General features: G+C 45.5%; 1 protein-coding gene across 8 annotated transcripts in view; it reads right to left on the bottom strand.

Annotated features, from left to right (window-relative positions):
- Positions 1 to 16,180: 16,180 nt before the first annotated feature.
- akap11 (A-kinase anchoring protein 11) overlaps positions 16,181 to 26,157 on the bottom strand; it is a 104,054-nt gene continuing 94,077 nt past the window's right edge. For all 8 annotated transcript variants that reach the window (XM_043694429.2, XM_087993172.1, XM_087993170.1 and 5 more), the window contains one exon: positions 16,181 to 19,325. In XM_043694429.2, the coding sequence (XP_043550364.1) occupies positions 19,170 to 19,325 (156 nt within the window). In that variant the 3' untranslated portion in view covers positions 16,181 to 19,169. The remainder of the gene's footprint in view (positions 19,326 to 26,157) is intronic.

Genomic DNA, 26,157 nt, shown 5'->3' with positions numbered 1-26,157 from the left:
AGTTAGACACTCCCCTGACCACACCCTCCCTCCGGCTGCACTCGGGCTGAGACCGCAGACCCCCTCACCGCTTCCAGTCCCACTGTGCAGGGCTAATATAACGCTGCAATCCGATCAGGTCAGCCTGGATTGGTGCTCAGACACACAAATATGTGGGTGAGACAGAGAGAAGGGGTGTCTGTGGGTGAGAGGGAACAAACTCTCTCTCAACCACACACACATTGTCTCTCTCACACACAGACTCCCTCTCCATCGGAAACTCCCACACTCTCTCTCTCTCTCAGACGCACACATTTTCTCTCTCTCACACACACACATTCTCTCAACTCCCACAAACTCTCTCTCCCACATATTCTCATGGACACATACTCCTTTTTTCTTTCACAGACACTTTCTCCCTCCACCACACACACACACGCACTGTCTCTCACCTACTCTCACACTCTCTCACCTACACACACTCACTCCTCTCACCTACACACACTCACTCCTCTCACCTACACACACTCACTCCTCTCAACTACACACACTCTCTCACCTACACACACTCTCACCTACACACACTCTCACCTACACACACTCACTCCTACACACACTCACTCCTCTCACCTACACACACTCACTCCTCTCAACTACACACACTCTCTCACCTACACACACTCTCACCTACACACACTCACTCACCTACACACACTCACTCACCTACACACACTCACTCACCTACACACACTCACTCACCTACATACACACACACTCACTCCTCTCATCTACACTCACATACACAAGCACTCTCTCACCTACACACTCACATACGCAAGTACTCTCTCACTTACACACACTCATTCTCTCACCTACACTCACTCTCTCACCTACACAATCTCACCACCACACATTCTCTCTCATACCTGCACACTCACTCACACACCTCTAACTCCCTCACCCAGATAAAAACACTCACTCTCTTGTCTCTCTCTCACGCATAAACAGTCGCTTATCCTCCCAAACCGTGCCTCTGCCATAGTCACTCTCTCACACACCCAGTCTGTCTCTTGTCCTCACGCTCTCATGCACTTGCTTTCTCACATTTGTAAAACCAGTCTTTCACACATAAAAACTCTCTCTCGCCCTCATGTAGTCTCTTTCTCTCTCTCTCTTTTGCAGGTGCACATGTACAAGAAGGATGGGTTACATCTAAACTGCAGGGGGACTGGTACGGTGCCAGAAATGTTTGTCAGTGCCATTCAGGAGGGTTTAAAGTAGCGTGGCAGGCGGGAAGGAACTTGAGTAGTAGGTCAACAAATAAAATGACCCAGGAGGAGTCTGAGATTAAGACCTGATCAAGATGGCAGCAGGGCAGCTGCACAAAGTGCTGGAACTCATCTGCTGCATCCGCATTCAATTTGTTTTCTTTTTTCACTGTTTAAGAAAGGAAGTAGACAAAACGCAGATTATAGGCTCATTAGCTTAACTTCTGTCACGGGGAAATGCTTGAATCTATATTCAAGGAAGGAATAGCGAGACATCTGGATAGAAATTGTCCTATTGGGCAGTAGCAGCATGGGGTCATGAAAGGCAAGCCATAGTTAACTAATTTACTGGAATTCTTTGAGGACATTACAAGCACGGTGCACCACATGAAACCAGTGGATTTGGTGTAGCTGGATTTCCAGAAGACATTTGACAAGGGACTGCACAAAAGGCTGTTGCAGAACATAAACGTGCATGGTGTTACAGGCAATGTATTAGCATGGATAGAGGAGTGGTTAACAAACAGAAAGCAAAGAGTGGGAATAAATAAGTCTTTTTATGGTTGGAGATCAGTGGTTAGTGGTATGTCTCAGGGATTAGTGTTGGGACAGGAATTGTTTATAATTTACATTTAGGGTTGGGGACCAAGTATATTGGGTCAAAGTTCTCAAATTACATTTCAATGAGTGGGAGAGCAAAGTGTGCAGAGGACACATAGTCTAAAGTGGGATATAGATAGGGGTATGTGAGTGGGAAAGGCTCTGACAAATGGATTACAATGTTGGTAAATGTGAAGTCATCCATTTTGGTAGGAGTGACAGCAAAATGCACATTTCTTTCAACGGTGAAAAATTGCAGCATGCTGCTGTGCAGAGGGGCCTTGGTATCCTTGTGCATGAATCACATAAAAGTTATTTTGCAGGTGCAGCTGTTTTTTTTTTAATCGCTAGAGGGATGGAGTTTAAAAGTGGAGAAGCTATGCTGTAGCTGTATCGGGTGCTGGTGAGGCCACACCTGGGATACTATGTGCAGGTTCGGTCCATTTACTTGAGAAATAATGTCCTGGCACTGGATGGGGTGCAGGGGAAGTTAATTTGGTTGATTCTAGAATTGAGAGAGTTGGCCTATGAGGAGAGATTGAGTCGACTGGGACTGTACTCATTGGAATTTAGAAGAATATGTGGGGGAGGTGGTTCTTATAGAAACAAGTGAAATTATGAAGGGAATACATAGGAAAGGAAGCATGGAAGTTGTTTCCACTGGCAGGTGAGACTGAAACTAGGGAGCATCGCCTCAAAATATGGGGGAGCAAATTTAAGTAAGTGGAGGAGGAACCTCGTTGTCTACATGAGTAGTGCCAGAAGATTGGAGGCTAGCAAATGTGGTTCCCTTGTTCAAGAAGGGGAGTAGGGATAACCCTAGTAACTATAGGCCGGTGAGTCTCACTTCTGTTGTGGACAAAGTCTTAGAGAGAATTGTAAGGGTTAGGATTTATGAACATCTGGATAGGAATAATGTGATCAAGGATAGTCAGCATGGTTTTGTGAAGGGCAGGTCGTGCCTCACAAACCTTATTGAATTCTTTGAGAAGGTGACTAAGGAGGTGGACGAGGGGAAAGCAGTAGATGTGATGTATATGGATTTTAGTAAGGCGTTTGATAAGGTTCCCCATGGTAGACTACTGCAAAAAATACGGAGGTATGGCATTGAGGGTGAGTTGGAGGTTTGGATTAGGAGTTGGCTGGCTGGAAGAAGACAGAGGGTAGTAGTTGATGGCAAAGGTTCATCTTGGAGTGCCGTCACTAGCGGTGTTCCGCAAGGATCTGTTTTGGGATCATTGCTGTTTGTCATTTTTATAAATGACCTGGAGGAAGGGTTAGAAGGTTGGGTGAGCAAGTTTGCGGATGATACGAAAGTCGGAGGAGTTGTAGACAGTGAGGAAGGATGTGGCAGGTTACAGCGGGATATAGATAAGCTGCAGAACTGGGCAGAAAGGTGGCAAATGGAGTTCAATGTAGCTAAGTGTGAGGTGATTCACTTTGGTAAGAGTAATAAAAAGATGGGGTACTGGGCTAATGGTCGGATACTTGGTAGTGTGGATGAGCAGAGGGATCTTGGTGTCCATGTACACAAATCTTTGAAAGTTGCCACCCAGGTAAATAGTGCGGTGAAGAAGGCATATGGCGTACTGGCTTTTATTGGTAGAGGAATTGAATTCCGGAGTACTGAGGTCATGTTGCAGTTGTATAAGACTCTGGTGCGGCCGCATCTGGAGTATTGTGTGCAGTTTTGGTCGCCATACAATAGGAAGGATGTGGAGGCACTGGAACGGGTGCAGAGGATGTTTACCAGGACGTTGCCTGGTATGGTAGAAAGATCGTATGAGGAAAGGCTGAGGCACTTGGGGTTGTTTTCATTGGAGAAAAGAAGGTTTAGGGGTGACTTGATAGAGGTGTATAAGATGATTAGGGGTTTAGATAGGGTCGACAGTGAGAATCTTTTTCCATGTATGGAGTCAGCTATTACAAGGGGGCATAGCTTTAAATTAAGGGGGGGTAGGTATAGGACAGATGTTAGGGGTAGGTTCTTTACTCAGCGAGTCATGAGTTCATGGAATGCCCTGCCAGTAGCAGTGGTGGACTCTCCCTCATTATGGGCATTTAAGCAGGCATTGGATAGGCATATGGAGGATAGTGGGCTAGTGTAGGTTAGGTGGGCTTGGATCGGCGCAACATCGAGGGCCGAAGGGCCTGTACTGCGCTGTATTCTTCTATGTTCTATGTTCTATGAACCTCTTCACCCAAAGGATTGTGAATCTGTGGAATTCCCTGCCCTGTGAAACAGTTGAGGCTGTCTCGTTGAATGTTTTTCAGGCAAAGAAAGATTTTTGAACACTAAAGGAATTAAGGGCTATGGTGAACAGGCAGGTAATTGGAGCTGAGACACCAAAAGATGGGTCATGATCTTATTGAATGGTGGCACAGGCTTGATAGGCCAGAGGGCCTACTCCTGCCCCTAGTCCTTACATTCTTCCCTAATTTAATCTGTTTACCTTCTGTGGAGAGCTTGGTGGTTTCGACGACTCTGATGCAAGGTTTCTTCCTTGGTGGCGGAGGGAGTCAGGTTTGTGCTCCTGGCAGCTGCAGTGGAGGAGGGAGGCGAGTGTGCTCCTGATTAGATTAGATTACTTACAGTGTGGAAACAGGCCCTTCGGCCCAACAAGTCCACACCGACCCGCCGAAGCGCAACCCACCCATACCCCTACCTTTACCTCTTTAACCTAACACTACGGGCAATTTAGCATGGTCAATTCACCTGACCCGCACATCTTTGGACTGTGGGAGGAAACCGGAGCACCCGGAGGAAACCCACGCAGACACGGGGAGAATGTGCAAACTCCACACAGTCAGTCGCCTGAGTCGGGAATTGAACCCGGGTCTACAGGCGCTGTGAGGCAGCAGTGCTAACCACTGGGCCACCGTGCCGCCACTGATGGTGGCGGAGGAGGCAGGTTTGGACCCAGTGCCTGGTAACTTCAGCGGTGGCTGCATTGACAAGATTGTGGCAGTGATGTCGTCAGTAGAGGCAAGATGGCGCTGAAGACTGGTGACTCCAGCTGGCCAACTGCTTCCTGCTGGTGTTGGTGTCCGCATCGGGACAAAAAGCCCAGATCCAGGTCCATGGCTAAGAAGGTCTGTAATATTGAACTTTTACTTTATTTTTCTACTTTATATCTAAGAGTCTGTACCTAGGATGAAGCCAGGAATGACAACTCCGTACACTTTTCACTGTACTTGTTATTAGATTAGATTACTTACAGTGTGGAAACAGGCCCTTCGGCCCAACAAGTCCACACCGACCCGCCGAAGCGCAACCCACCCATACCCCTACATTTACCCCTTCACCTAACACTACAGGCAATTTAGCATGGCCAATTCACCTGACCTGCACATCTTTGGACTGTGGGAAGAAACCGGAGCACCCGGAGGAAACCCACGCAGACGCGGGGAGAATGTGCAAACTCCACACAGTCAGTTGCCTGAGGCGGGAATTGAACCCAGGTCTCTGGTGCTGTGAGGCAGCAGTGCTAACCGCGGTGCTAACCACTGTGCCGCCCACTTCTTGTATTACTGTACTTGAGTATATGATAGTAAATTCTAATTCTAAGAGGAAAAACAGCCAGAGTGAGGTCACTGAAGTCTGATGTGTATTTGTTTTTATTTAAAGAGTGAAAAGGGTAAACTTCTGATGTTGCATCTATTACAGAGACTAAGGTGAAAGAGAGTCGACACAAGATTTAGATATTTCTAGTGAGATCGAGAGATGTAAATAAGGTGGGGGAGTTGTGTTACTGATTAGACAGGATATCACAGCTGTACTGGGGGCGCTGGGGAGGGAAACCTTGCAGGGCTCACCTAGCAAGGCTGTATGGGTACAGCTCTGGAATAGGAAGGGTGCAATCAGTTTGATGGCATCGTACTGCAGGCCTCCCACCAGCCAGAGGGTGATCGAGGAACAGAGATGTGAACAGATTATGGAAGAATAAGATTTAAAAAAGGGTGCTTGTTGTGGGTGATTTTAACTCTCCCTGTATTGACTGGGGCTCCCCTTAGTACCAGAGGCTTGAATGCAGGAGAAATAGGTGTATCCTAGGTAGTTTTTTGAAACAAAATGCAAATAATCTGAGGGAAGGGGCCATTTTTCTGTCGGGAATCATTTTGGGAACAGTAACCATAATTTTGTAAGTTTCAAGCTGCTTATGGATAAGGATGAGAGTATTCCTCAGGTGAAATTACTAGATTGGGTGAAGGTTAACACTATGAGGCAGGGACCAGAAAATATTGACTGGGGAGAGCTGCTCATATCCATATCCATCAAATAGGAATCTTTAAAGGCTAGTTGACAGAGTTTAGGACCAGCAAGTTCCTGTGAAAATGAAAGATAAGGATGGCAAGATTTAGGAATCTTGGTTGACAAGTGAAATTGAGAGCGTAGTCAAAAAAGGAAAAGGAGGCATATGTAAGATATAGAAAACTGAAGGCAGGCAGACCCCTCAAAAGATACAAAAGTACAGCAGAAAATAACTCAAACAAGGAATTAGGAGGGTTGGAGGGTCGGTGTGGACTTGTTGGGCCGAAGGGCCTTTTCCACACTGTAGGAAATCTAATCTAAAAGGAGCCAAGAAATGTCTTTGATTTGATTTGATTTCTTGTCACGTATACCTAAGTACAGTGAAAAGCTTTGTTTTTGAGCAGCACAGGCAGATCGTAGTAAGGACATAAAGATCATAGGGTGAAAACAAAACTTGGACAGAGTAAGGCAAACAGGTTACACCATATAGGATGTGCACTAGACAAGATCAACATTAACAAGATTAGCATTATTTGAAGTTAGAGAGTCCATTCTTCGGTCTAATAATGCAGGGAAGGAGCTGTTTCTGAAGCTGCTGTTCAAGCTTCTGTATTTTCTGCCTGACAGAAGAGGGTGTAGGAGAGCATTGCTGGGGTGGGACGGGTCTTTGATGATGGCAGCCTTTCTGCAGCAATGAAGTTACATTCTGTACAGAGCATCTGGCAGTGGTATTCACTGCCATCTTCAACCTCTCCCTGCTCCCAGCTGAAATCCCCACCTGCTTCAAAAAGACCACCATCATCCCAGTACCTAAGAAAGCACACACAACATCCCTTCGTGACTACCAAGTGGCTCGGACCTCCATAATCATGAAGTGCTTCGAGAGGCTGGACATGGCCCACATCAACTGTAGTCTTCCAGACTGCCTCGATTGGGGAGCTCCACCCGGGCCCATGGCTTTCCTTAGGTTGACTTGCAAGAAGACCGATCCGGTGTATGCAGTGATGACGAAGAGAACAGATGTACCCAAGGCTGTCAGGGCAGGTGACACCACGCTGCTGGCATTCAGCTCGAATCTTGCTCTGCTTCATTTTGTATCCTGTTATGTAGTTTCAGCCTTGCCACAGGCAGTGGGAGTCCATACAGTTGATTTGGGCCTCTAACTTGGTCCAGTATTGCCTCTTGGCATCACTGGTGGCTTTGTGGAGGTCGTATCGGGATTTTCTGTATAGACTTTGATTGTCCGACTTGAATGCTGTAGGCCTGGGGTCATTAGTGGGGAGAGGATTTCCCGGTTCTTCCAAGGATTCCGGTTGGGGAACACGCGGATTGATTCAGCCCTCTCCATGCATTTGCTAATGAAGTCTGTGGCAGTGGTGACATACTCGTCCAGGTTTTCCACTGAGCGCTTGAATATGGTCCAAACAATCCCTGAGACACTCTTCCACTGCCTCGGACCAGCACTTTCTGTGAAGGATCCTCCTGTTTCAGCTTATAAGCTGGGAGGAGGAACACAGCATCATGATCTGATTCTCCAAAGTGTGGGTGGGTGATGGAACAGGAGGCATCTTTGATGGTTGTGTAACAGTGGTCCAGGATGTTCAGTTCTCTAGTGGGGCAGATGATGTGTTGGTGGGTACCGTGAGAGCATCCTTTTGAGGTTGGCTTGGTTGAAGTTGCCGGCCATAAGGAATAAGGCGGTGTAAATCATGTCGAGGCCATTCTTCACATCTGTATGGGGTGATATGTAGACTGTCAAACAGGATTAAGGAAAATAACATGGCCTCCACAGCCCTCTGCGGCAATGAGTTCCAAAAGTCCCCACCCTCTGGCTGAAGCAATGGTGGTATAGCCCGCTTTCTATTTCTATACCCATGGCATCTCTGATATCAGGGCTCTTAACAGAGGCAGTAATGCAGAGACTCGAACAAACAACTCTGCCAACCATCCAACCCAAACTTTGGGTCCGCTACGTGAATGACACCTTTGTCATCACTAAATGGAACAAATTAGAGGAAACCTTCAAGACCATCACTAATACCCTCACTGGCATAAAATTCACTAAAGAGAAGGAAAATAACAAACTGCCATTCCTAGATGTCACAGTAGAGCGAACAGCCAATGGAGAACTTCAAACCAGCATCTACATACGGACCAAATACTGAACTACAGAAACAATTATCCCAACACCCACAAACAAAGCGGCATTAGAACATTATTTCAATGAGCCACCACACACTGCAGCACAGAGGAACTACACAGAGCAGAGGAAAATCACATATGCAGTGTATTTAAAAAGGGTACCCAATGAACACAGCCTGCCGATTTCTCAGCAACAAACCCAAACAAGCAGACAAAATGCGTCCAGAAACCCTAAACACTCCCCTACATCAAAGACATCTTGGAAATGACTGCCAGACTACTCAGACCCTTTGGCATCATGGTAACCCACAAACGCACCAACACACGAAAACAGCAGCGAATGAACTTGAAAGACCCTAAACAGACAACAAGCAAACCTAATGTCATTTACAAAATACCATGCAAGAACTGTAACAAACACTACATTAGACACAGGCAGAAAACTAGCCACCAGGATACATGAACATCAACTAGCCACCCACGCCGATCTCCACGCCTAACCCCGCCCCCACGACGATCTCCGTCACCACGCCTAACCCCGCCCCCACGACGATCTCCGTCACCACGCCTAACCCCGCCCCTTCGCCGATCTCCGACTGCATGCCTAACCCCGCCCCCACACCCATATCCGTCATCACCACGTCTAACCCCGCCCCTTCACCAATCGCCATCACCACACCCAACCCCGCCCCCACGCCGATCTCCATCCCCGCCCCCAGGCCTAACCCCGCCCCCACACCCAGCTCCAGCCCCACACCAGGTCCTAGCTCCCAGCCCTGCCCTGTTTTCACCATCCCTCCAGACCTACCCCTCTCTGAGGATGAAAGATCAGTCCTCAGCAGAGGCCTCACCTTCATTCCCCTACGCTTTCGGATTAATGAGTTCAACACACGGCGTGACATCGAACAATTCTTCCGCCGCCTTCGCCTCCGTGCCGACTTCTCCAAACAAGACTCTCGCCCACTCTCTGACGACCCCTTCTCCCGCCTCCAACACACCCCATCCACCTGGACACCCCGTGCTGGCCTCCTACCTGCCCTCGACCTCTTCATAGCCAACTGCCGCCGTGATATTAACCGCTACCTGAACTCCCCCACCCCTCTCATCCACTCCAACCTCTCACCCTCGGAACGCGCAGCCCTCCACTCCCTCCGTTGCAACCCCAACCTCACTATCAAACAAGCAGACAAGGGAGGCGCGGTAGTAGTTTGGCGCACCGACCTCTACACCGCTGAGGCCAAACGCCAGCTCGCAGATACCTCCTCCTACTGCCCCCTTGATCATGTCCCCACCCCCCCACCACCAAACCATCATCTCCCAGACCGTCCATAACCTCATCACCTCAGGGGACCTCCCATCCACCGCCTCCAACCTCATAATCCCACAACCCCGCACCGCCCGTTTCTACCTCCTGCCCCACCGAACTCATCTCGGCATACTTCGACACGGTCCTGTCCCCATTAGTCCAAGAACTCCCCACCTACCTTCGGGACACCACCCATGCCCTCCACCTGCTCCATGATTTTCGCTTCCCTGGTCCCCAACGCCTTATTTTCACCATGGACATCCAGTCCCTGTACACCTCCATCCCCCATCACGAAGGACTCAAAGCCCTCCGCTTCTTCCTTTCCCACCGTACCGACCAGTACCCTTCCACTGACACCCTCCTTCAACTGACTGAACTGGTCCTCACCCAGAACAACTTCTCTTTCCAATCCTCCCACTTCCTCCAAACGAAAGGAGTAGCCATGGGCACCCGCATGGGCCCCAGCTATGCCTGCCTCTTCGTAGGATATGTGGAACAGTCCATCTTCCGCAACTACACGGTGGGCGGCACGGTGGCACAGTGGTTAGCACTGCTGCCTCACAGCGCCTGAGACCCGGGTTCAATTCCCGCCTCTGGCATCTGACTGTGTGGAGTTTGCACGTTCTCCCCGTGTCTGCGTGGGTTTCCTCCGGGTGCTCCGGTTTCCTCCCACAATCCAAAGATGTGCAGGTCAGGTGAATTGGCCGTGCTAAATTGCCCGTAGTGTTAGGTAAGGGGTAAATGTAGGGGCATGGGTGGGCTGCGCTTCGGCGGGTCGGTGTGGACTTGTTGGGCCGAAGGGCCTGTTTCCACGCTGTAATCTAATCTAATCTACACTGGTCCCACCCCCCACCTTTTCCTCCGCTACATCGATGACTGTATCGGCGCCGCCTCGTGCTCCCACGAGGAGGTTGAACAGTTCATCCACTTCACCAACACCTTCCACCCCGACCTCAAATTCACCTGGACAGTCTCAGATTCCTCCCTCCCCTTCCTCGACCTTTCTATTTCTATCTCAGGCGACCGAATCAACATGGACATCTACTACAAACTGACCGACTCCCACAGCTACCTGGACGACACCTCCTCTCACCCTGCCCCCTGTAAAAACGCCATCCCATTCTCCCAATTCCTTCGACTCCGCCACATCTGCTCCCAGGAGGACCAGTTCCAAAAACGCACAACCCAGATGGCCTCCTTCTTCAAGGACCGCAATCTCCCCCCCGACGTGGTCGACGATGCCCTCCACCGCATCTCTTCCACTTCCCGCTCCTCCGCCCTTGAGCCCCGTCCCTCCAACTGCCACCAGGACAGAACCCCACTGGTCCTCACCTACCACCCCACCAATCTCCATGTACAGCGCATCATCCGCCGTCACTTCCGCCACCTCCAAGCGGACCCCATCACCAAGGATATATTTCCCTCCCCTTCCCTATCAGTATTCCGTAAAGACCACTCCCTCCGTGACTCCCTCGTCAGATCCACACCCCCCACCAACCCAACCTCCACTCCCGGCACCTTCCCCTGCAACCGCAGGAGGTGCAAGACTTGCGCCCACATCTCCCCCCTCACCTCCCTCCAAGGCCCCAAAGAAAACTTCCATATCCGCCAGATTCACCTGCACCCCGACACACATCATCTATTGCATCCTCTGCACCCGATGTGGTCTCCTCTATATTGGGGAGACAGGCCGGCTACTTGTGGAGCGTTTCAGAGAACACCTCTGGGACACCCGGACCAACTAACCCAACCACCCTGTGGCTCAACACTTCAACTCTCCCTCCCACTCCACCAAGGATATGCAGGTCTTTGGACTCCTCCATCGCCAGACCACAATAACACGACGGTTGGAGGAAGAGCGCCTCATCTTCCGCCTAGGAACCCTCCAACCACAAGGGATGAACTCGGATTTCACCAGTTTCCTCATTTCCCCTCCCCCCACCTTGTCTCAGTCAAATCCATCGAATTCAGCACCGCCTTCCTAACCTGCAATCTTCTTCCTGACCTCTCCGCCCCACCCCAGTCTGACCTATCACCCTCACCTTGACCTCTTTCCACCTATCACATTTCCGATGCCCCTCCCCCAAGTCCCTCCTCCCTACCTTTTATCTTAGCCTGCTGGACAAACTTTCCTCATTCCTGAAGAAGTGCTTATGCCCGAAACGTCGATTCTCCTGTCCCCTGGATGCTGCCTGACCTGCTGCGCTTTTCCAGCAACACATTTTCAGCTCTGATCTCCAGCATCTGCAGACCTCACTTTCCCCACAAAAAAATATGCCCCACTCTCACTAGTATCCTCATATACAGATGAGGAAGAACACCACTTCGACTGGGACAACACATCCATCCTAGGACCAGCCAAACAGCGACACGCACGAGAATTCCTAGAAGCATAGCATTCCAACCGGAACTCTATCAACAAACACATTGACGTGCATCCCATTTACCACCCACTGAGAAAAAGAACAGGAAATGACATCATCATAGGAAATGGTGTCATCATAGGAAATGACATCACCAACCGAAGGAAACTCAAACATATAAATAGAAAGCGGGCTATACCACCAATGCTTCATTCGGAGGCACACTGAAGATGTTACCTAGTATGGTGACGAAATGTCTGAAAACAAACCTTCCAGCTCAGTGAGCAAACCTACATCCAGGTATAATTAGTGGCAGGGGTTGTTGATGGCAATTATGTCTCAGGCTGTAGCCTGATATTGATCAGCTGGTACATTAGGCAGAGCAATGACAGATGGAATTTAATCCTGATAAGTACAAGGTGATTCATTTTGGGATGTCTAATAAAGGGAAGATATACCCGATGAATGGTAGGTCCATAAGGAGCAGTGAAGAATAAAGGGACCTTGGTGTACAAATCCATAAATCCCTGAAGGTGTTAGCATAACTAGACATGGTGATAGTGGCAGCATATGGTTTTCTTGCCTTCATTAGTTAAGGTGCAGAATTTGGGAGCAAGGAGGTCTTTTTACAACTTTATAAATCATTGGTTCGGCCACAGATGGAATACAGTGTGCAGTTCTGGTCACCACACTATCAGAATAACATGACTGCACACCAGAGAGAGTTCACAGGAGATTCACCAGGATGTTGCCTGGGGTGAAGTCTCAGTTATGAGGAGAGACTGGAGCAGAGGAGGCTGATTGAGGTATACAAACTTGAGAGGTGTAGCCAGGGTAGATGTGAGAATCTTTTCTTCACAACAGACATAGCCAAGTTTAAGGTGAAGATTGAGTGATTTAGAGAAGATCTGTAGAAAGATCTGTGCACCCAGAGGGATGAAATATGGAATTCTGTGTCTGAGGTGGTGTTGGAATCAGGTACTCTTGCAATGTTTAAGAAGCATCTAGATGAACATTTAAATTGCTAGGGTACAGTATGGACCAAGTGCGGGTAAATGGGATTAGAGCAGTTTAGTATTGGCTGGACGGAATAGACACTGTGGGCTGAAAGGCCTAAATCTGTACTGTATAAGAAAAAGGAAAGGTCAGAAGGTGGAAGTTCAGTCAGAGAGAAGGTTAGCAGTGTGAGGGAGGGTCAGGAACAGGATGTGAGGTGAGAAATGTCAGTAACCATGACTGGCAGCAACAGAGGATCACTAAAAGGGAGAGGCACAGAACTGGAGGTCTGACAGTCAATAGAGATAGGCTGGCGGTGGGGGGGGGGAGGGGGGCAGGGATCAGTGAGTAAGAGAGGCAACAAGTCGGAAGGTCATCAATAAAAAAATTGTAGACAGCCAGAGGGGTTGGCGAGTGGAAGCCACGAGGAGGTGGTGAGGTAGTGAGAAAGACAGGCTGTAAGTGAGAAGGGCAGTGAGCTGGATATGGTCATTGAGCAGGAATTGTTGAGATATACAGCCTATGTACCTTCATGCTAATGGTGATATTCATAACAGATTACTCATCCTTTTTAGCTTGACACTAGTATCCAGTTAGTGGAAATCACTGTGTGTTGCTACTACATAATTTCCTTCATCTATTGCTCAAATTCTTTAAACATTTTACCTTTTGTACCCTGGAGGTGGACTGGGTACTTTTCAGGACCAAAAGTGACAGCCTTAGGATCATTCCCAGCTATTTTCCCCTCTCCCATTTATCTCTCAGCCCCCTGGCCTACAAGTTTCATTTCTAATGAAGGGCTTATGCCCGAAACATTGATTCTCCTGCTCCTCGGATGCTGTGCTTTTCCAGCACCACACTCTTGACAGCTTGAAGATTATTCATGAGTTTGCGAGATGTCGTGAGCAGGATTCTGATTGAGGTAGCCAATAAGTTGCAGGACAACTGTGTGAAAGATTTCAGCTGCAGGCATGTAGAATGAACCCCTGGACCCTTATTTAAAAGGTAGCTGATAAAACCATATGTGGAACTATAGGAATCCCAACACACATCTTGGTCAGTGGGCTTGTGTTAGACTATGGGGTGATACTGCTCCTTGAACAAGGTTGTGCTGTCCTTGGCTTTTTTAAAAAAAAATGTGTAGTACAAGGCAGAGTTGCCGAGATATCTGGGTTTATCCAAGTGAAAAGGTTTTCAAATTTTAAAAGAAAGCTTGCACAATTAAAGGTTAGTGGCCAGTTCTCCCAGCTCAGATTTTCTCCGGACTGGTTTGGTTAGCTGGGAATCAAAAATAAACAGCCACATGTTGACTGTCGCTGCAATCTCCCTCTCTCTCTCCTGTAAGACCCAGTGTTTGATTTTACCTTTTTTGCCAAGGGGTGTTATTGGGGATTGTTGCAAGAATTTGGAACAGCATTATTAATTTGGGATCGTCTGTTAGGTTTTCGGATAAATTAACTTGTTCTGTATTCTGTTTTCTTTTGTTTGTGTTTCATTCAGTACTCCAAATAAATTCTTTTTTGTTTAAAAGAGAGGGGTTTTGACCAGCTGCATCGCTCCCAGAATATCCACTCTACATCTGCTTAAAACAACAAGAAAAGTTAGCGTCTGGGCATCCTTTTTGAAATGTTTTGAGGGGTTCTGGCCTGGTCCGTGACAAATTAATATTAGATTAGATTTCCTACAGTATGGAAACAGGTCCTTTGGCCCAACAAGTCCACACCGACACAAGATAACCTATTAGCATATTTTAAATTAAAATTTATTATTTTAAAAAGGTTATTCTGTTGGTAAATATAGGAATTTGGCAAAAAGTACTTCCTCTCTCAGGGTCAAATGTTCCAATATTTTATCCTGGTGAGAAAAGATTTATACAAATTAATTCCAGATGAATAAGTGTACAAAAATGAAGCAAGCAATTTCTGCATAAACATACGAACTTACAGCAGATTGTGCCCATCACCACTAACCTTTCAACATCAGTGGTTTACGTTACTCTGAAAGTGGCCTGAACAATATTCTTTTCGATGAGTTTACTCTCACTTACCAAAACTCTGTACACAATAGTGACAATTTCCAGAGAGCAGGTCTGGCTATCCACGTCTTTTGCACAAGAATTTGCTCCACTTAAAGCTGGCCCTACACAGGGCGAGGCTTGGTTTCGAGTGATATCGCAGTATAGATTAAAACAAGTTAGATTTGACGGGCAGAGAGCTTTGAGCAGTGCAAACGGTATAAAATATATGATTGTAATGATACACAATAATGAATATGTTACACTTCCACACGTGAACCTAATTAGTTTAAACAAGATGTCTTCTACCTAACTACACCTCATGATAATTCCCATTGTAGCTACAGCTTCACTGCTTCAGAAAGCTTGACATTCTTCCATGTCAAGGAAACAAAGCTGACCTTCCAAGGTATTGACGGGAGCCCTCACAGCACCAGGCCATCTTTCAAATCAGTTCTGTTCAATATCAAAATTCCAAGATGCAACTGTATAAAATTCTTTCCAGGATCTACTGTATTTTGCTTTTGTGTCTTCTATACCTTACAAATAAAGGACTTCCTCAGCTCATCTCAACTGTCCCTACCTGAAATATGCAGAGTGTGCATTGCTTAATCAGCAGATTTCCCAAACAACTTCAGAAAATTGTATTATGCGGAAGGGACATTAATCTTTCTGTCTTATACACATTATGAACAACATGACGGGTACCCAAATCCACCTTATGTCTGCCCTTTTTCAGGATGAGGCACTCATTCCATGAAAATTCCAACTTAAAAGAAACTCAATAGCAGAGTCAATGTCTCAATGCAAGGAATGTGCAAGTCCATGCTACGCCAGAACAATGACCAACTGGCCTGTTTATTAATGCATCTATCAGGCTTGGTGCAGGCACTGGGAGCAGACAATTCTTTTCTCCTCCATTCAGCCTACCTGCAGGCTATTAAGGGAACAGGGAAGTAATGGAGGAGGTGGTGGCTGGGGGTGGGGTACAAGAGTGTTGAAAAAGTGCAGGTTATTTCAACTAAAAGCAGATGTCAAGATGATAGACTCTGGGGTTTGGGCTGGTTGAACTCCAGCATTACAGTTGGCAATTCCGATACAAACTTTCTGCAATTGACTAAAAGTGGTTGTCATGGTAGTAGTAAGATTTCACACTATACATTTGAAGATCATCACTTCCGCCTGTGAATTGCGTAGAAGACACTCTCCAGCACAGGGTGCCCAAGAACTTACCCCTCTTTACTAAACAAAACACTCCGATACAGTGGATGACTTACAGTTTATTTAAGTCATTGCTGGAGAAATAACATTAACATAGTGCAACTTGCAGCATATAATCTGAGAACAGATTGTACACTTGGATTAATAGCTGACACATCAAATCACTATAAGTTAAATGAACATCATTGCTCTATATTTGGCATAATTCATATCGACAGTTAGGGATTACAAACAGCAGACATCACACACTTCATATTTACCCAGCATGTGAGCTACGATGGAATTAACACTGCACAGTAACAAAATAAGTACTATCAGAATCAAGTTAGATTTTAATGGCATCACTAAATACAACTGGAGCAGAGTCAAAGCAACACACAAAGATAAAGTGACAAAGTTACCAGGAATACATTTTTCACCGAGTTCTATGGCCCTGCTGTTATCACTTTGCTTTAAAAAGGTGCTATGTTGAGTTCAAAGTAGTGGGGAAAACACATTCCTAATTCTCTAATCCATGTTCTTTTATGACGACCAGATTGGAAAGTCAAAGACAGGAACTGTGGAATTCCAAAGTGCATTATGAGGTCACTGAATTTTGGGCAATATCATATGAATTTCAATTCTATACTTAGATAAAATGCAATCTGCAAACAATTTGTTTCTGTTAGTGTGACAAAGATCAACAAACACTTGGCAACTCAAAAGGCTCCATCCACACAGCCCATCGTGAGTTCAAGGAAGTTTGAGAACTGGTGCAATTCACAATGGCATTCACTACGTTAGCACATGGCAACTTCAAAACAGCCATAGATACTACTGTTGTGGCAATATTGTAACAAATCCAGATATTAAACTTGTTGGAAACGTAACAAATGTGCAAGGAGAATTTGAGGTATCAGTGGGTAAACCTGACAATGTGATCAAGCATGTTGGTTTGTGCATGTTGGACTGACTAAAGTGGAGGAATGCATATTAAGCTTCCATGAAAAGGTAATGCTTTTGGAACCAACTTACACATCACAAGTTGAGCAGCCCTGTGTAGTGCTGAACGTTCCCTCAATCTCACCAAGGGGTCTTAGGATGAAAAACAATTCTAAAGTCTACACAGCAACCACGATGAGTAGGATTTTCAATTCAACACTCAAATCATGCTCTGTGTTTTGTACAGAATCATCTCGTTACTCCAAGGGATCCGTTTATGGGAATGTGGTACCTACATAATAACTGACACAAAAGTGATAAATATGGTTTCTTGCAACGATATATCTTTTCCGTTGACAGACCTAATAAGTAAAACTCCAGAGTCAGGATCCATTGCCTCTGTGTTTTTTACTGTCTTCTTTGTGAAATCACAAATAATAGATACAAAGGCATCACCCCTGGGGAGGTTCACATCACAAGCAGGGGTGGTGTGAATTTCAGGTCAGTCACAGCACAGGCCCGTAAAGGAAATCATCTGACTTTCTGACATTGCCAGACAGGCCCTAGAAATTCTCCCGTATTTAGCGTATCACTTACAAATTCTGGATTATTTGAATGTCTTGCAATAAAATGTTTTAAGTGGGAAATGCGCAAGTGGTCAGCTGCACACTACTTAAATGAATGACTGTACAAGTGAACCAGAACTGAGGAAACAGAATATCAAATTTAAAATCTATAACAGTCCACTTTAGGAAATAGGGAGTGTTGTGAATTTGAAATGCGCACACTCTCTGGAGAAATCTCCCTTGATTTTGCAGGATTGTTGCACATAGCTGACTGGTAACGCAAGGATGGTTCAGTAACTCTGGTTTGGATCAGAGACTGCAGCACTTGAATAAATGAGCAGGTTTGACCACACTTGGGTAGATACTGGTAAAATGCGATTTACCTCCACATGCCATAAGCTGTCCTGACAAACTCAAAAATAAATTTCTTCCTGGTCAGAATTTTGTTTATAAACAACAACAGGTTCTACCACTAAACTAAGTGCAGACAGAAAGCACTTGCACGATGAAGTACTCCTCACCAGTCCATCTTTTAAGGATATACTGTTCTCCCTGCTTTTATGAAGCTGGTGGCATATTCTGTGGTCAGGGTACAAAGTTACGGGCAATTTTCCAGTTCCACAGCACATTCTCTGAGTGCTGCAGTCAAACTTGAGTATTAAAATTTAGTCGAGTAAAAATTGACATGTACTTTAATAAAGCTCGGTAGAGTCTTGAAATGGAATTTCTAGAGTTTTGAGGAGGTATCATAGTGTCATCTGCTTGTGAACAGAAGGTCCAGTGAAGCCTGGTCAAAGTGAAATAGACCATTAGCCCCTAGTGAAGGGCTAGAGAAACTTTGTCTCATGGTGAGCAGGACCATTGGGTTCCAATGAAGCCTCAGATTCAACTCTGAGTGAGTTATGATCATAAAAGTAGCACCAAGGGAGAAAAGAGCTGGCAAGTTCAATTGCAGTCAGTTCCTCACCCTCTAATCAGCTGGTGAAAAAGTCTCTGGAACTAGGTACCAGTAAAATTGCAGACTGGCATCAGTGGAATGGTTACGTAAAAGGTCCAAAACAACAGGGGTTTTTTTCCCAAAAATGGCAAGAACAACTTTGAAAGGCAGAACTGTTCCACAAGGAACTGATAAGTCTTCAATTAATTCTTATGAGAGGGATTACAAATTCTTCAGATCTGAGTATTGAGCTAGCACAAAACAGGTGGGAATATCATCAGAGCAGTGCTTATTCTGTTAAAATGGGCTTGGAGATTCTTAATATACTTTGCACAAAATGACACTGGCACAGCAGGAGCAGCTTCGAGGAACTTTCCAGTCAGTTTTTTGTATTAATTTGGATCAAAAATCCTGCCCTCACAACAAAGTCCTTCCTATCTTTACACTATGAGAGAGTTAATGACCTAATTATGCTTTGTCATAAATAACACAAACCTCCAGGCTCAGTTCCCTGCTCAGTAAGTTGCACGCGTAGCAATACTTGGGTGGTGCATAGCTGACAACCCTCAACAGACAGACTTGCAGCACTCTGTGGGTAAATGGTTTATGTATTCTCCAGCAGCCAGTCAAAGAGAGGAGTGCGAATGTAGCGACCTCCAGTTGGGTGTTGCTCCACATCATTGCAGTATCTCAGTACAGCTTGCAGAAGATCACAGACCTTCCAGCCCCTCACTTCTGCCCTTCTCACCACTGCAGGAAACTAGAAAGCGATAAGCATCCATGAGTATCAATACATGAAGTGGCTGATTCAAATAAACACTTTGATACAAAGCACACTCAGGATACACTGAAGCACTAGACAGCTACTTAGAGAACATAAACAGGTCCAGAGAGAATACTGGACAGTAGGATCCTATTAGTGTTGCCAACTTTAAAGGACCGAACACTAGTGTCAGAAGACTCAAGAATAGTCTCCTGTTCACTGCCATCAGGAAAACCAGGAGAAAACAAATCACTGGAATATTAAAATTGGTGTGTTTTTGTTGCCATTTTCTTTTGTTGCTTCTATTTACTCGTAATAAAAATGTAGGAGATAGGGACAGAAATTATTTGGCTGGATTGATTGATTGCAGTCAGGAAGTCTTTGGTGAAATCTCCACGAAACACATTCAACTGGGGAAATCAGGAAAATGGAAAAGGAGCAGGGGCTCCAGTCAGTGCAGGTCAGAACAGAATCTTCTTCCAGTACAAAACATTTTCATGCTTCAATTAGTATTGTCGATAGTCACAAGGAAACTAGTTTTCCTTTTGGGAATAAATCCCATGCAAGGACAAGTCACAGAAAAACCTGATTCTCCGACCATTATCATCCTGGGGATTATCACTGAGTAGAACCGAACTGAGCCAACCACTGCATCTACAGAATAGGTAAGAGGTTGGGACTTCCCACACTTAGAAAGTGCATTCCAGACCCTAATCACTTCCTGTGTGAAAGAGTCTCTAATGCTTCTTTTGTTAATTACTTTCAATTTGTGCTCTGTCATCCAAACACAAATGAAAAGAATTTCTCCCCATCTACTCTGCCCAGTCGCTTTGCGATTGTGCAAAGCTCAATCAGATCTCCTCTCAGCTTTCTCTGAGAAGAACAATCTTAACTTCGCTGATCTGTCAACGTAACTGAAGCTCCTTATTTCTGGAACCATTCTCATGAATATTTTCTGCATTGTCTCGAATGTCTTCACACTCATCCTAAAGTGTGGTGCTGAGATTTAGACACAGTATTCCAGCTGAGGATGAACCAACATTCTGTCCCAGTTTAACATACCTTTCAGATTTTAATTTCTATCCCTGTCCTGTCCTGTAAAAGCAAAGTTGCTGTCGTCCCAAAGGATTGTAGGGCTGCTCTCTCATTGAAGATATATTACTGGTGATGGTTTACCCTGAGGGTCACTGTGCCTCTGGCAAGGGATGAGGTCAAGAATTTTATAAAGCTTGCTCAATTCTACATTTTTCTGAATGGAAAACAAAGCTTATATGTTTACCCTATGTCATATAGACACTTTTCCATTAATACCCCTGGTCCTCACTTTCTAACCCAACTAGTCTCCAGATACAGCGCACTGTGCTCCACCATTTCGGCCACCGACAATTAGACAACACCACCAGATATGTATTTTCCTCCCCACCCCTATCTGCGTTCTGCAGAGACCATTGCCTCTCTGACTCCCTCATTAGGTCCACATCCCTCCCCTCCTCCCCCCCAAAAAACATCTTCCCTTGCCCCCAAAGAAGTGTAAAGCCTACTCTCTCACCTCCCCCACCCCCTTATTTCAGTCTAAGGCCCAATAGGATCTTTTCACATCCAGCAGAGAATTTCCTGCACATTCACCCACCTCACCTATTGTGTCTGTTGCTTTGGGGTCTCCTCCTACATTAGGGAGACAGGATGCCAACTTGCAGAACATTTCAGGAAACATCTCTGGGACACACACACACACCAAAGAACCCCACCATCCTGTGGCCGACCATTTCAACTCCCCCTCCCACTCCGCCATGGACATGCAAGTCCTGGGCTCCCTCCAGCGCCAAATCCAAGCCACCAGAAACTGGAGGAAGAACGCCTCATCTTCCACCTTGGGATCCTTCAACCAAACGGCATCAACATCTACTTCACTAGTTTCCTAATCTCCCCATCTCCCACCTCATCCCAAATTCAGCCCTCCAACACAGCATCGCCCTGTTGACCTGTCTTCCTTCCCACCTATGCACTCAACCTCCCCTCCGACCTATCACTATCACTCCCCCACCTGCATCTCCCCATCGTCTTCCTAGCTATCTTGCCCCCAACCCCTGCTCTCCTATTTATCTCTCAGCCCCCTTTCCATCCCCCACCTCCATTACCTGACTGCATATCTGTTTCTCTGTCTCCCGTGGGCTGTCGGGTGGTCTACAGAAAACTGTCAACTGACTTTACCCTTCCTATTCCTGAGCTGTACCCATAATGCCTCATTACAAGTTCTTTCTGACGTGTCCTCCTTCAACACAGCTGTGCTGTCATCCCTAGTCAGCAACGCAACTCCCCCAACACTTTTGTTTCCCTTTCTGTCAGATATAAAACAGTCATATCTTGCAATATTGTGCTGCCAGTTCTGTCCCACCTTCAACCATGTCTCTGTAATATCAGAAGGTATGCTAGACTCTAACATTTTTGTATTTTAAAGGCAAATGTGCACTGCCAAGTTCCTGATGTGATGCAACTGCCCAAACTACTCAATATTAAGCAAAAACAATTCATTTAAACACTCTAGTAATAGTTACTGGATCTATTATTTGGTTACGTTTTCCAGTAGAGTTGTTATTCTACATTCTTCTTTCTCTTGTTTGTATTTTAACTAGAGTGTTTAAATAATAGATCCAGTAACTATTACTAATTATCCGTTCCAATATGGTTAAATTCATACACATACTCCTTGACAAAAAAGGAAAATTCAGGAAAATAGATTTGTAATCCAATAACAGAGTGCAATTCCAGATTCTGACTGTAACGGAGACGGAAAAGATAGCTTCTACTTCTTCAAGCCTACAATAGCAACTGCTTAAAACGAAACCTAAAAAAAACCTAAAACTAAACTGGAAAGCCTGGTCGATGACAGCTGGCCACACCCAGTCAGGCTGCTTCTGTTCTTCCAACTTTCAAAAAACATAAAGGCCTCACAAGATGGTTACTTTCGTATAGATAGCTCTCCACCTCTCGTTCAATCTCTCTTCAAAGAAAAAGGACAAAATACCTGCTTAAAGCCACAGCACAATCACAATACACAAACCTCTCAAGATCCCTCTGGACCTGAAACCCTTTTAAAAATTGACCCTTATATTGACTATCTTCATTCTTCACACCAAACGCAACCAAATCATGCTTCTCTGCATTAAATTTGATTTGTTAGTCCACTCCCATCAACAAATTTATGTCCTTTTGAAGTTCTACACTATCCTGCTCTCAATTTACTACGTTTCCTAGTGTTGCTTGCCTTGTACATCCAGATCTAAATCATTAACATAAATCGGGAAAACCAAAAGTACCAAACACTAACCTGCAGAACACCAGTACAAACCTTCCTCCAGTTTAAAATATATTCATTAATGATTATTCTGTTTCCTAAGCTTCAACTAATTTTGTATTCACATTGATGCTGTCTTTTATGTTCCATGGGAGGTCTAACTTTAACAACATGTCTGTTGTGTGGCACTGCATCAAACATCTTTTGGAAGTGATCAGCAGCATTATCCTCTGCAGCTTTGTTCAAAAAATCTTCAGTAAACCAGTCAAACACCATTTTCCTCCCAACAAACCCATGCTGTTTATACTTAATTAACATGCATTCATTGGCATTGCAAGTAGACAGGATAGTGAAGAAACCATTTGGCATGCTTGCCTTCATTGGCACTGAGAACAAGAGTTGGAACAAGAGTTGGAACGTCATGTTGGTGAAAGACATTGGTGAGGCCATGGTAAGGTTGCCCTGATATAGATGGATGTATTTTAAAAGAGAAAGAGTACAGAAAACTTTACAAGGCTAGAACTGGAGGGCTTGATTTATATGAAAAAGCTAGATAGGGTGGGACGTTTGAAGCATAGGAGGCTGAGGGGTGACCTGACAGAGGTTTATAAAATCATGAGGGGCATGGATAAGGTGAATAGTCAAGATCTTTTTCCAAGGGTAAGGAAGTCCAAAACTACAGAGCACACGTTAGGGTAAGAGGGGAAAGATTTAAAAGGAACCTGAGGAGTAACGTTTTTCACACAGAGGGTGGTGCATGTATGGAATAAGCAGCCAGAGGAAGTGGTAAAAGTGGGTATAATTACAACATGTAAAAGACATTTGGACAGCTACACAAATAGGAGACAAATGGGATTAGTTCAGTTTCGGATGCTGGTTGACATGGATGAATTGGACCGAAGGGTACGTTTCTGTCCCGAATGACTAAGTAACCATTACTTTTGTCCTGAATTATTGTTTCTAACCGTTTAGCCACAGCCGACGTTAGTTGACTGGCCTGCAATTGCTTCTGAGCAAGGGCATAATGTTTGTAGTTATCGAATCCACTTGCAGTGAGACTGTGGAAGACAGGAATTTCACAGCTAATGTCATCCAGTCTTGTTGCCTTATCAATTTCAAATACTGACAGACTGAAGCTTTTAGGCCTTCACAAGTGAATTAGGCTTCACCACGACTTGCACAACATGCTATTCCTTGGTAAATTCAGCAGCTCCAGAATATCCCTTCCTCCATGCGAAGCCCATTGCGGATCCCTAATCGGCCCCACTTCTCCTTTTACCACCATGACCACCTTGGACATTCATTGTGTCCACCACTGACATACAATGGCAACAGTTGCCACCATTTAGAACAGGCACTGGAGCAATCCTCTCAGGCTTCTTGGACAGCACCGTCCAAACCTGCGACCGCTATGATCAAAAAGGACAAGGGCATCTAATCCACAACCACCCCATTCAAAAGTTCCATTTCATGGCACTGACCACCATCCTGATTTATAACTTTATTGCAGTTCCTTTGGCATGACTGGGTTAAAATCTTCAAACTCCTGCCCTAACAACACAGTACCCACACTACAAGGACTGCAATGACTCAAGAAGCCAGATCGCCATCACTTTCTCCAGTTTGATTAGGAATGAGCTATAAATGGTGGCCTTGATAATGATGCATACACCTCGTGATTAAATAAAAGTCACACATGTGGCACAGTTCACATCACGTTTACTTTTCTTGTGTCAACTGCTCCTTGCCCAAGTAGTTGGTCACTTTATGTTTGATGACAGATTCTAGTAAAATTCTCATCGTTAATGGTAAAGTGACAGCTGAATGTATAAGTTCCCTGGTTTCTCTCACCTTCTCTTCTTAATAATGACATTAGTAGCGTTTCAAACAAAAATGGCAATTCTTAAATTTGGGAATTTTGAAAATTATGACGAACATACCTGTTATCTCCCAGTCATTTCTGAGGGTGTCTTAATTTCGCAGAGCTACTTGGTCACTTTTTATTTAGAAAAACTTTTATATTCAAATTTCTTGACTTCCAGTTGTGTTCATGTTCCATTGCAGCAGTGCTATTTTCCCTTAGAACATAGAACATAGAACAATACAGCACAGAACAGGCCCTTCGGCCCACGATGTTGTGCCGAACTTCTAACCTAGATTAAGTACCCATCCATGTACCTATCCAAATGCCGCTTAAAGGTCGCCAATGATTCCGACTCTACCACTCCCACGGGCAGCGCATTCCATGCCCCCACCACTCTCTGGGTAAAGAACCCACCCCTGACATCTCCCCTATACCTTCCACCCTTCACCTTAAATTTATGTCCCGTTGTAACACTCTGTTGTACCCGGGGAAAAAGTTTCTGACTGTCTACTCTATCTATTCCTCTGATCATCTTATAAACCTCTATCAAGTCACCCCTCATCCTTCGCCGTTCCAACGAGAAAAGGCCGAGAACTCTCAACCTATCCTCGTACGACTTCCTCTCCATTCCAGGCAACATCCTGGTAAATCTTCTCTGCACCCTCTCCAAAGCTTCCACATCTTTCCTAAAGTGAGGCGACCAGAACTGCACACAGTACTCCAACTGTGGCCTAACCAAAGTCCTGTACAGCTGCAACATCACTTCACGACTCTTGAATTCAATCCCTCTGCTAATGAACGATAATACTCCATAGGCCTTCTTACAAACTCTATCCACCTGAGTGGCAACCTTCAAAGATCTATGTACATAGACCCCAAGATCCCTCTGTTCCTCCACCTGACTAAGAACCCTACCATTAACCCTGTATTCCGCATTCTTATTTGTTCTTCCAAAATGGACAACCTCACACTTGGCAGGGTTGAACTCCATCTGCCACTCCTCAGCCCAGCTCTGCATCATATCTAAGTCCCTCTGCAGCCGACAACAGCCCTCCTCACTGTCCACAACTCCACCTATCTTCGTATCATCTGCAAATTTACTGACCCACCCTTCGACTCCCTCATCTAAGTCATTAATAAAAATTACAAACAGCAGAGGACCCAGAACTGATCCCTGCGGAACTCCACTTGTAACTGGGCTCCAGGCTGAATATTTACCATCTACCACCACTCTCTGCCTTCGACCGGTTAGCCAGTTTTCTATCCAATTGGCCAAATTTCCCTCTATCCCATGCCTCCTGACTTTCCGCATAAGCCTACCATGGGGAACCTTATCAAATGCCTTACTAAAATCCATGTACACTACATCCACTGCTCTTCCCTCATCCACATGCTTGGTCACCTCCTCGAAGAATTCAATAAGACTTGTAAGGCAAGACCTACCCTTCACAAATCCGTGCTGGCTGTCCCTAATCAAGCAGTGTCTTTCCAGATACTCATAAATCCTATCCCTCAGTACCCTTTCCATTACTTTGCCTACCACAGAAGTAAGACTAACAGGCCTGTAATTCCCGGGGTTATCCCTATTCCCTTTTTTGAACAGGGGCACAACATTCGCTACTCTCCAGTCCCCTGGTACCACCCCCGTTGCCAGTGAAGACGAGAAGATC

Source organism: Chiloscyllium plagiosum, unplaced genomic scaffold, assembly GCF_037043375.1.
Source record: "Chiloscyllium plagiosum isolate Xiang-an unplaced genomic scaffold, Cpla_swu_hap1 HiC_scaffold_12, whole genome shotgun sequence".
NCBI classification, from domain to species: Eukaryota; Metazoa; Chordata; class Chondrichthyes; order Orectolobiformes; family Hemiscylliidae; genus Chiloscyllium; species Chiloscyllium plagiosum.
Note: the sequence above shows the minus strand (reverse complement) of the source record. Positions and strands in the feature narration are given on the sequence as shown.